This window comes from Oncorhynchus mykiss, unplaced genomic scaffold (assembly GCF_013265735.2).
Source record: "Oncorhynchus mykiss isolate Arlee unplaced genomic scaffold, USDA_OmykA_1.1 un_scaffold_121, whole genome shotgun sequence".
NCBI classification, from domain to species: Eukaryota; Metazoa; Chordata; class Actinopteri; order Salmoniformes; family Salmonidae; genus Oncorhynchus; species Oncorhynchus mykiss.
Window position 1 is genome coordinate 1,015,193 of NW_023493662.1, and position 12,419 is coordinate 1,027,611.

Below are 12,419 nucleotides of genomic sequence, written 5' to 3' on the forward strand. Positions count from 1 at the left end.
CTATGTGGACCCTACTACAGTTTAACCAGCTCAGCTATAGACTACACCAGCATGACTAGTATCTATGTGGACCCTACTACAGTTTAACCAGCTCAGCTATAGACTACACCAGCATGACTAGTATCTATGTGGACCCTACTACAGTTTAACCAGCTCAGCTATAGACTACACCAGCATGACTAGTATCTATGTGGACCCTACTACAGTTTAACCAGCTCAGCTATAGACTACACCAGCATGACTAGTATCTATGTGGACCCTACTACAGTTTAACCAGCTCAGCTATAGACTACACCAGTATGACTAGTATCTATGTGGACCCTACTACAGTTTAACCAGCTCAGCTATAGACTACACCAGCATGACTAGTATCTATGTGGACCCTACTACAGTTTAACCAGCTCAGCTATAGACTACACCAGCATGACTAGTATCTATGTGGACCCTACTACAGTTTAACCAGCTCAGCTATAGACTACACCAGCATGACTAGTATCTATGTGGACCCTACTACAGTTTAACCAGCTCAGCTATAGACTACACCAGCATGACTAGTATCTATGTGGACCCTACTACAGTTTAACCAGCTTAGCAGTACCAGTGAGACCAAACCCAGGATAGAGGGGCTGAGTGAATGTGGTCTGGACTCTGTGGAGGAGGGTCATTGTGTCAGAGACACTGTAGAAGGACAGAGTACCTGCCTTGTGATCCAGGTACACTCCTACTCTGGAGGACTGAGGGCCTGATACTTTAGTCCCAACATTATTGTGTCTGAAACAATAACCACCTCTAGAGCACTCTAATCTCCAGGACTTGTTATTGTATCCAAATCTACCACCATTACCTCTCTCTGTTCTGCTGATGTCTTTATATGAGACTGCTGTAACAACACCACCAGTCCACTCCACCTCCCAGTAACAGCGTCCAGACAGACCCTCTCTACACAGAACCTGACACCAGTTGGTGAATCTGTCTGGATGGTCAGGATATGGTTGGACTTGGCGTGTACAGGTCACCTTTCTGTTCCCTTCAGACAGAGAGAGGTGTGTACAGGTCACCTTTCTGTTCCCTTCAGACAGAGAGAGGAGTGTGCCTACTGTGTTTGGGTCCAGTGTGAGCTGACAGGAATCTGGGAGAAGAGCAGAGACCAATGAGGGGAGTCAGAACAATAAGTTAAGTCAGATACTGTATCTACCCTGTCTTTGATTAGAGCACAGCAGAGATCAAATCAGAGAAATATGAGGAGTCAGATAGATACCCAGTCTTTGATTAGATCTACTATTGCTATATATTTCTAGAGGGATTGTTAGGAGTGTCAGTAAAAAGAGACTGTTAGTTACTTCACAATAAAGAGACTCACATTGTAACAACTGTTCTCTGGTCTTGGGCTCTGGAGGCAGTACAACATCCACTATATTCACTACAGACACACAAACACATTGACAGAGAGAGGGAATGTTATCATCAGACCATATTCCACATGTATATGACTAGTAGGGAACTTTCAATGGTCTAAAGTTGATGTTCTTATTGTTTTCAACACACCTGTAGTGGAGATCTTGGTCCATTCTCCTTTAAGGAAGTCTTCTAGTTTCTCTCTCAGTTCAGACACAGTCTTACTCACATCTCCAAAGTACTGAAGAGGACGGACAACGATGCTGGGTAAGTCTGAAGATACACTGATACTGGAGAGAGACTGATAACTCTGGAGAGAGAGAGAGAGAGACTGATAACTCTGGAGAGAGAGAGAGAGGGAGACTGATAACTCTGGAGAGAGAGAGAGAGAGAGAGAGAGAGAGACTGATAACTCTGGAGAGAGAGAGAGAGAGACTGATAACTCTGGAGAGAGAGAGAGAGAGACTGATAACTCTGGAGAGAGAGAGAGAGAGAGAGAGAGATACTGATACCTCTGGAGAGAGAGAGAGAGACTGATAACTCTGGAGAGAGAGAGAGAGATATAGAGTTCCGGAGTTCCAAATTGAGCAGCTGCTGAAAAATGAGCTCCTGTATATATTGAGATTTAAATGGTTTTTTAGAGTGAAGTACATCGAAAAAATCAAAAGAAAACTGCAAGACTCAATAGAAGACAATACAAGCAACAAACCAAAAAGACAGGATTTTGAAAAAGTAACTATTTTTCATAAAATTATACAGTTATCTTAGCTAGCTGAATTGTTAGCTGAATTGTTTACATGTTGCTAAGCAGTTGCTAGGGACTCTCCTGGAAGAAGCTAGCTAGCTTACAAAGAATAACAAAAAAAATATATAGTTAACAGAAGAAAGGAAGACAAAATAAGGACAAAATAAGGACAGAAGAAAAAGGAAAAGAAAAAAGGACAACAAAGTGAAACAAAGTGAAACAGTCCTCTGAAGAAACAAGAGAGCATTATACAAGAAACAGCACTTCTATTGCAACATTGTAGCCAACATCACCAGCGTTGCTATGGAAATTGTTTACCCACCAGACATCCAAACAGAGAAAGCTAAGAAAAGTTTCAAAGGTTTGTTGATGGGACAGAACCATGAATGCCTGTTTGCAGATCTTACCAGTTACAAAACAAGAGCAAATTTAATTTTTAATACCAATCGAGGGAACATATGGAAAAAGGTTATTTGCAACCATTTCCCTTTCTCAAAAAAGAGGGGCATCAGCCAAGGATGTCAGATCAGCATTTTTGAAGAAGCTGACCAGAGCAACACATATCAAACAGTAAACTTATATAATAATGGAACTGTATTGATACAAGGCAATGATTCAAGCCTCCAGGCTTTTGAGAATAGGTTTGCTACCCTAAAAGAAGACGCTGACATCATCTCAGAAAATGAGGAAAAAGTCAAGGAGGGAGATGGAGAAAAGCAGACCCCAATGGTCTCTGTGACCCAGCAGGAAGCCCTCAACGTCCCTTTACCTACCTCACCTGCAGCAGACAGAGTCAAGGACATGACAATTTCAATAAGAACACCTGCTATGCAACGTTTCCACAACACCCTCTCTCTAGTCGAAGCAGAGGTCATAGAACTCAGAGAGAAGAAGCTTCAAGAGGAGGACACTGTCCAGAAACTCAAAGAAGAGATGAAACAGTTCAGGGAGGAGAGCAGAGCATCCATAGCTAAATTAGAAAGCAGAATGGACAAGCTGAGTCAGACAAATGATGACCTCAGAGACCATCTGAGCACAACTAGAAAGGAGCTCGAACAAAAAGAGAGGTACATTGACACCCTCAACCGGCAGAGAGTCATTGTGTCCTCTGCATCTAGAAAACATGTCCACCAGCTTGGTACAACACAAGCAGAACCTGAGACCAGCATGGCCTCCACTACACAGCCGGATGACACTGCACCAGCCTACCAGTCTGCTCCAGCCCAGGTCAACCTACCAGCCTCTCAGTCTGCTCCAGCCCAGGTCAACCTACCAGCCTCCCAGTCTGCTCCAGCCCAGGTCAGAATACCAGCCTCCCAGTCTGCTCCAGCCCAGGTTAACCTACCAGCCTCCCAGTCTGCTCCAGCCCAGGTCAACCTACCAGCCTCCCAGTCTGCTCCAGCCCAGGTCAGAATACCAGCCTCCCAGTCTGCTCCAGCCCAGGTTAACCTACCAGCCTCCCAGTCTGCTCCAGCCCAGGTCAGAATACCAGCCTCCCAGTCTGCTCCACCCAGACAATCACCCACAACTGCAATTCTAATTGATTCAAATGGGAAGTTCTTAGTCCAGGAAAGATTATTCCCTAGACACCAGGTGTATAAGTTCTGGTGTCCTACAACTGAGAGTGCAATGCAGCTACTCAGTCAGACCAGGATTGACACCCCTGACAACATCATCATCCACACTGGCACAAACGACCTTCATGCCAAAGGTGAAAATGTATCTGGGGCAGTGAGAAGAGTGGCAGAACGGGCACAGGCTATGTTCCCAACAACCAATATAGTTGTGTCCACCCTCCTACCAAGAAAAGACTTCCCAGAAAAGTTGATCGACAAAATAAATCAACAGATCACTGTGGACTGTGCCTCACTGCTCAACGTCAGAACGGCTCACCACCCCACTCTGACATGTCAACACTTATATGATAATATGCATCTTGATCAGGACAGTATCAGAACCTTTGCCAAGGACCTAAAAGATGCAACACTTGGCAGGGACCCACACACCCATCACCCCAGCAACAAAGGTCCCCCGCCCCACCGTCTGAAACAACAGTACCTCCACCATCCCGAGGAGAAAAGAGCCAGACATGGCTTATTACAGCACAGCTCTACTAGACCAGGCCCAACACAGCACAGCTCTACTAGACCAGGCCCAACACAGCACAGCTCTACTAGACCCGGCCCATCACAACACAGCTCTACTAGACCTGGCCCATCACAACAAAGCTCTACTAGACCTGGCCCATCACAACACAGCTCTACTAGACCTGGCCCATCACAACACAGCTCTACTAGACCTGGCCCATCACAACAAAGCTCTACTAGACCCGGCCCATCACAACACAGCTCTACTAGACCCGGCCCATCACAACACAGCTCTACTAGACCCGGCCCATCACAACACAGCTCTACTAGACCCGGCCCATCACAACACAGCTCTACTAGACCTGTCCCATCACAACACAGCTCTACTAGACCCAGCCCATCACAACACAGCTCTGACCACTACTCCAGGGTCGGTCAGAACACTGCCCTTCAGGGAAGTAGACCACATGATGCAGTCCACACCATGTATCAATTAGATCGTCAGCCTACATATGCTGAGGTAACCTCTGGCAGAAGACCCCTAGAACAATCAGAGATAGGAGAGGTGCGCCAACTACTGCAACTAATATGCAGACTACTGAGCTAGACAGTCCCTTTAATTCACACACGGGCACGCACGCGGACACACACACACACAAACACACAGGGTTGCAGATTGCACAGAACATAAGTACAATGCAATCTTATTCCATTCTTATTCATTTGTTTACAAATATTCCTAAATGTATTGACACCGGTATTATAATAATTATTATATGTAATGGTGTGTGTGTGTGTGTGTGTGTGTGTGCGCGTGTGTATGTATGTATGTGTGTATATGTGTGTATATATATATATATATATATGTATGTGTATGTGTATATATATGTATATATATATGTATGTATGTATGTGTGTGTGTGTGTATGTATGTGTGTGTGTGTGTGTGTATGTATGTATGTATGTATGTGTGTATATGTATGTGTATGTATATATGTGTATGTATGTGTATGTATATATATATGTATATATATATGTATGTGTATGTATATATGTATGTATATGTGTATGTATGTATGTATATATATGTATATATACATATTTTATTTTTTTTGTTTTTTTCGATGTACTTTACTCAAACCAGTGAATATCACTTATTATAAATGAGATCATTAACTATCAGCTCTTGGAATATCCAGGGCCTATACTCTTCACATTTTGGTTATAAAACAACTAATCCAGAATTGATTAAAAACATCAAGGGACAGGACATCATAATCCTACTGGAAACATGGTGTCGTGGAGACATAGATACTCAGTGTCCCTCAGGCTATAGAGAAAGTTTACTACCATCAATCAAACATAAAAATGTTAAACGGGGCCGAGACTCAGGTGGAATCATCATTTGGCATAAGCAGGACTTAGCACTGAATGAAATGAAAAAAGGTACCACTCACATTTGGCTAAAACTTAACAAAGGTACAATCTATTGTGACAATGATGTATACATATGTGCAGCTTATGCTCCTCCTTCAGATTCATCATATTATGACGATCAGTTTTTTGACAATCTCCAGACAGAAATCATTACATTTCAGGCGCAGGGTAAAGTGCTTCTTTGTGGAGATTTCAATGCAAGAACAGGTTCTGAGCCTGACTACACTGATGCGGGAGGTAACCACCACATATTTGGACACCCCTCCTTGTACAGTAGCCCTATTATAAATAATAGAAACAGTCCTGACCAAATACTGAACAAAAATGGAAAAGAGTTAGTACATCTCTGTCGAGCCTTAGGCCTGTACATGCTTAATGGTAGAATCAGAGGGGACTCTTTAGGTCAGTTTACTTACTGCTCAGCTCTTGGGACAAGTGTAGTCGATTATGCCATCACTGACATTGACCCCTCCTCCATTAGTGCATTCACTGTCAGACCACAGACACCATTGTCAGATCACAGTCAGATCAACGTGTTTCTGAAGAAATTAACCGGCAATATTCATTCAAAAAAACAGCCCAATAAACTTTACAACATAAACCAATCGTTCAGATGGGCTCCAAACAGTGCAGAGGCATTCATTGAAACATTGAACTCAAATGAAATGATGAACTCTATACAGTTTTTCAATAACTCACAGTACCAAAACAATAAAGATGGTGTCAATTCAGCTACCCAAAACATCAACTGCATATTCCAAAAAGCAGCATCGAAAGCAAATTTGAGAAAACCAAAGCAATGCAACATCAGAAGCAAAAATCAAAATGTTACTGACAAATGGTTTGATAATGAATGTAAAACAATTAGAAAACACCTAAGACAAATGTCAAACAAAAAACATAAGCAGCAAAACAACCCAGAGCTACGATATGAATACTTTGAAACTCTGAAACAGTATAAACAAACACTGAAATGCAAGAAATTGAATTATACCAACAAGACACTTGATGAAATTGAAAACGCAATTGACCAAAATCAGTTCTGGGACATGTGGAACAATTTAAGCACAACAAAGCCACAAGAATTAGCCATACAAGATGTAGGAATTTGGAAAACTTACTTTGATAATCTATACAAAAACATCCCACAAAAAGACTTAAACCAGAACCAATTAGAAATTAAAGAAAAATTGAACATCCTGGAATCAGTCATTAAAAACAACCAAAATCCATTAGATTACCCAATAACCCAACAAGAACTAAATGAAAAGCTAAAATCTATTAAATCAAAAAAGGCTTGTGGTGTAGACAACATCAGAAATGAAATGCTGAAAAACAGCACACCTGAGTTGCAAAATGCTGTGCTTAAATTGTTCAACATGGTTTTAACTTCTGGCTGCTTCCCTGATGTCTGGAACCAGGGGCTCATCTCCCCTATCCACAAAAGTGGAGACAAATCAGACCCCAATAATTACAGGGGAATTTGCGTCAACAGTAACTTGGGAAAGATTTTCTGTAGCATTTTGAATTCAAGAATTCAAACCTTTCTTCAAGAAAAAAATGTAATAAGTAAATGTCAAATTGGCTTTCTCCCTAACCATCGCACTACTGACCATATATACACCTTACACACACTAATTAATAAACACGTCCACCAAAAAAAAGAGGGCAAAATCTTTGCTTGCTTTATTGACTTTAAAAAAGCATTTGATTCGATTTGGCACGAAGGGCTATTCTACAAAATTCTACAAAGTGGGCTTGGTGGTAAGGTGTATGACTTAATAAAATGTATGTACACAGAAAATAAGTGTGCAATAAAAATCAAAAACCAAAGAACAGAATTTTTTTCACAATGTCGAGGTGTGAGACAAGGCTGCAATTTGAGTCCAAATCTTTTCAACATTTATATCAATGAATTAGCAGACATGTTGGACCAATCTCCAGCCCCAGGACTCACACTATTTGACACAGAGGTGAAATACCTGCTATATGCTGATGACTTGGTACTTCTATCACCAACCAAAGAAGGTCTTCAACAAAACATTAATATTCTGGAGCAATATTGCCATAATTGGGCCCTGGCAGTAAATTTCCAAAAAACTAAAATCATGATTTTCCAAAAAAAAACCAGATGTCAGAAACAAAAAATGTAAATTCACCCTGAACAACACCTTAATTGAACACACAAAAAATTACACCTACCTTGGTCTGACCATATCTGCATCGGGAAACTTTAATATGGCAGTGAAGGCACTCAAAGAAAAAGCCCGCAGAGCAATGTATGCAATAAAAATGAAATTATTCAAAATCAACATCCCAATTAGAATTTGGACTAAAATATTTGACAGTGTAATCCTACCAATAGCACTTTATGGAAGTGAGGTTTGGGGGCCACTCAATAAACTGGATTTTAAAATGTGGGACAAACATCCAATTGAAACCCTACATGCAGAATTCTGTCGGAAAATTCTACAAGTCCAGAGAAATACACCAACTAATGCATGTAGGGCAGAATTGGGCCGTTTTCCAGTAATAATGAAAATACAGAAAAGATCATTAAAATTTTGGCTACATCTAAATTCAAGTCCAAATTCGAGTCTGCAATTTAAAGCACTTCAAGCCCAAGAGCTGAGCCCAGAAACGAGCCCTCTCAGTCAGCTGGTGTTGGACCTCACCAATCAAGCTGACACCAGCACTGCTTCAAAAGAAATAATTCCAATAAACAAAATCATGAACCAATCAAAGGAATCATACTTACAATACTGGAAAAACGAAACAAAATCCCAAAGCCGACTAAATTGCTATCTGACCCTAAACAGAGAATATGAATTGGCTGATTATCTCTACTCTGTCAGAGATACGAAGCAGAGACAGATCCTTACCAAGTACAGGCTGAGTGACCACCGATTGGCAATAGAAACCGGCAGACATAAAAAGACATGGCTACCCAAAGAGGAGCGTGTATGTGGTCACTGCATGACAGGGGAGGTAGAGACAGAGATGCACTTTCTCCTTTACTGTGATAAATATTCCTCACAAAGAGATTCATTATTCACAGAAATGACTACATATATTCCACATTTTTACAAATTGAACCCAGAGGAAAAACTAAGAATACTCATGGGCGAAGGAGCAATGGCTCCTCTTGCAGCCAAATATGTATTTTCCTGCCATAGCCTGAGGGACACTGAATAATAACATCTGCATAGTAAACAGTAACTTACTTATTATTACTATTATTGTTATTACTATAATTATTAATGTTTACTGTAGACTGTTACCATTTTATTGTATTTATTTTTGTATTTATTTTTGTATTATTATTTACTACCATTTTATATTATTATTTGCTATCATTTATAATTTTGTTACAATGTATATTGTATACATTGTTGCTTTGGCAATATTGACACAATGTTTTTCATGCCAATAAAGCAGCTTGAATTTGAATTTGAATTTGAATTTGAGAGAGAGAGAGACTGATAACTCTGGAGAGAGAGAGAGAGAGACTGATAACTCTGGAGAGAGAGAGAGAGAGAGAGAGACTGATAACTCTGGAGAGAGAGAGAGAGAGAGAGAGACTGATACCTCTGGAGAGAGAGAGAGAGAGACTGATAACTCTGGAGAGAGAGAGAGAGAGAGAGAGACTGATAACTCTGGAGAGAGAGAGAGAGAGAGAGAGACTGATAACTCTGGAGAGAGAGAGAGAGAGAGAGAGACTGATAACTCTGGAGAGAGAGAGAGAGAGAGAGAGAGACTGATAACTCTGGAGAGAGAGAGAGAGAGAGAGAGACTGATAACTCTGGAGAGAGAGAGAGAGAGAGAGAGAGACTGATAACTCTGGAGAGAGAGAGAGAGAGAGAGAGAGAGAGACTGATAACTCTGGAGAGAGAGAGAGAGAGAGAGAGAGAGACTGATAACTCTGGAGAGAGAGAGAGAGAGACTGATAACTCTGGAGAGAGAGAGAGAGAGAGAGAGAGAGATACTGATACCTCTGGAGAGAGAGAGAGAGACTGATAACTCTGGAGAGAGAGAGAGAGAGAGAGAGAGACTGATAACTCTGGAGAGAGAGAGAGAGAGACTGATAACTCTGGAGAGAGAGAGAGAGAGAGAGAGACTGATAACTCTGGAGAGAGAGAGAGAGACTGATAACTCTGGAGAGAGAGAGAGAGAGACTGATAACTCTGGAGAGAGAGAGAGAGAGAGACTGATACCTCTGGAGAGAGAGAGAGAGAGAGAGAGAGAGACTGATAACTCTGGAGAGAGAGAGAGAGACTGATAACTCTGGAGAGAGAGAGAGAGAGAGAGAGACTGATAACTCTGGAGAGAGAGAGAGAGAGACTGATAACTCTGGAGAGAGAGAGAGAGAGAGAGAGAGAGAGAGACTGATACCTCTGGAGAGAGAGAGAGAGAGAGAGACTGATAACTCTGGAGAGAGAGAGAGAGAGAGAGAGAGAGACTGATAACTCTGGAGAGAGAGAGAGAGAGAGAGACTGATAACTCTGGAGAGAGAGAGAGAGAGAGAGACTGATAACTCTGGAGAGAGAGAGAGAGAGAGAGACTGATAACTCTGGAGAGAGAGAGAGAGAGAGAGAGACTGATAACTCTGGAGAGAGAGAGAGAGAGACTGATAACTCTGGAGAGAGAGAGAGACTGATAACTCTGGAGAGAGAGAGAGAGAGAGAGAGAGAGACTGATAACTCTGGAGAGAGAGAGAGAGAGACATAACTCTGGAGAGAGAGAGAGAGAGACATAACTCTGGAGAAAGAGAGAGAGACTGATAACTCTGGAGAGAGAGAGAGAGAGAGACTGATAACTCTGGAGAGAGAGAGAGAGAGAGAGAGAGACTGATAACTCTGGAGAGAGAGAGAGAGAGAGAGAGAGAGAGACTGATAACTCTGGAGAGAGAGAGAGAGAGAGAGAGGGCGAACAGAGAGAGAGGGGCGGGGGGACAGAGAGAGAGAGAGACGGACAGAGAGAGAGAGAGAGAGAGAGAGAGGGGCGGACAGAGAGAGAGGGGCGGACAGAGAGGGAGAGGGACGGACAGATAGAGGGACGGACAGAGAGAGATAGAGGGACGGACAGAGAGAGAGAGGGACGGACACAGAGAGAGAGGGACGGACACAGAGAGAGAGGGACGGACACAGAGAGAGAGGGACGGACACAGAGAGAGAGGGACGGACACAGAGAGAGAGGGACGGACACAGAGAGAGAGGGACGGACACAGAGAGAGAGGGACGGACACAGAGAGAGAGGGACGGACACAGAGAGAGAGGGACGGACACAGAGAGAGAGGGACGGACAGAGAGAGAGAGGGACGGACAGAGAGAGAGGGACGGACAGAGAGAGAGAGGGACGGACAGAGAGAGAGAGGGACGGACAGAGAGAGAGAGGGACAGACACAGAGAGAGAGGGACGGACACAGAGAGAGAGGGACGGACACAGAGAGAGAGAGGGACGGACACAGAGAGACAGGGACGGACACAGAGAGAGAGGGACGAACAGAGAGAGAGAGGGACGGACAGAGAGAGAGGGACGGACAGAGAGAGAGAGAGAGAGAGGGACGGACAGAGAGAGACAGAGGGACGGACAGACAGAGAGAGAGGGACGGACAGAGAGAGAGCGAGAGGGACGGACAGAGAGAGAGTGAGAGGGACGGACAGAGAGAGAGCGAGAGGGACGGACAGAGAGAGAGCGGGACGGACAGAGAAAGAGAGGGACGGACAGAGAGGGAGAGGGACGGACAGAGAGGGAGAGGGACGGACAGAGAGGGAGAGGGACGGACAGAGAGGAAGAGAGACGGACAGAGGGAGAGGGACGGACAGAGGGAGAGGGACGGACAGAGAGGGAGAGGGACGGACAGAGAGAGAGGGGCGGACAGAGAGGGAGAGGGACGGACAGAGAGGGAGAGGGACGGACAGATAGAGGGACGGACACAGAGAGAGAGGGACGGACAGAGAGAGAGAGGGACCGACCGAGAGAGAGAGGGACGGACAGAGAGAGAGAGGGACGGACAGAGAGAGAGAGGGACGGACAGAGAGAGAGAGGGACGGACACAGAGAGAGAGGGACGGACAGAGAGAGAGAGGGACGGACAGAGAGAGAGAGGGACGGACAGAGAGAGAGAGAGGGACGGACAGACAAAGAGTGAGGGACGGACAGACAGAGAGTGAGGGACGGACAGACAGAGAGTGAGGGACGGACAGAGAGAGAGCGAGAGGGACGGACAGAGAGAGAGCGAGAGGGACGGACAGAGAGAGAGCGAGAGGGACGGACAGAGAGAGAGAGGGACGGACAGATAGAGGTGACGGACACAGAGAGAGAGGGACGGACAGAGAGAGAGAGGGACGGACAGAGAGAGAGAGGGACGGACAGAGAGAGAGAGGGAGAGGGACGGACAGAGAGGGAGAGGGACGGACAGAGAGGGAGAGGGACGGACAGAGAGGGAGAGGGACGGACAGAGAGGGAGAGGGACGGACAAAGAGAGAGGGGCGGACAGAGAGGGAGAGGGACGGACAGATAGAGGGACGGACACAGAGAGAGAGGGACGAACAGAGAGAGAGAGGGACGGACAGAGAGAGAGGGACGGACAGAGAGAGAGAGGGACGGACAGAGAGAGAGAGAGGGACGGACAGAGAGAGAGAGAGGGACGGACAGAGAGGGAGAGGGACGGACAGATAGAGGGACGGACACAGAGAGAGGGACGGACAGAGAGAGAGAGGGACGGACAGAGAGAGACAGGGACGGACAGAGAGA

At 44.5% G+C, this 12,419-nt stretch overlaps 2 protein-coding genes across 2 annotated transcripts in view; both read right to left on the reverse strand.

Annotated features, from left to right (window-relative positions):
* Window positions 1-1,052, reverse strand: part of LOC110517699 (tripartite motif-containing protein 16) — a 129,138-nt gene extending 128,086 nt beyond the window's left edge. The window contains exon 1 of the mRNA XM_036972215.1: window positions 845-1,052. The gene's annotated coding sequence lies outside the window, so the exon portion shown is untranslated. The remainder of the gene's footprint in view (window positions 1-844) is intronic.
* The window catches only part of LOC110515486 (E3 ubiquitin/ISG15 ligase TRIM25-like), a 174,395-nt gene that overhangs the window by 23,052 nt on the left and 138,924 nt on the right, over window positions 1-12,419 (reverse strand). Inside the window, exons 5-7 of the mRNA XM_036972236.1 lie at window positions 1,546-1,705; window positions 1,361-1,420; window positions 1,059-1,129 (exon numbers count right to left, since the gene is read on the reverse strand). Coding sequence (XP_036828131.1) covers window positions 1,059-1,129; window positions 1,361-1,420; window positions 1,546-1,705 — 291 coding nt within the window. The remainder of the gene's footprint in view (window positions 1-1,058; window positions 1,130-1,360; window positions 1,421-1,545; window positions 1,706-12,419) is intronic.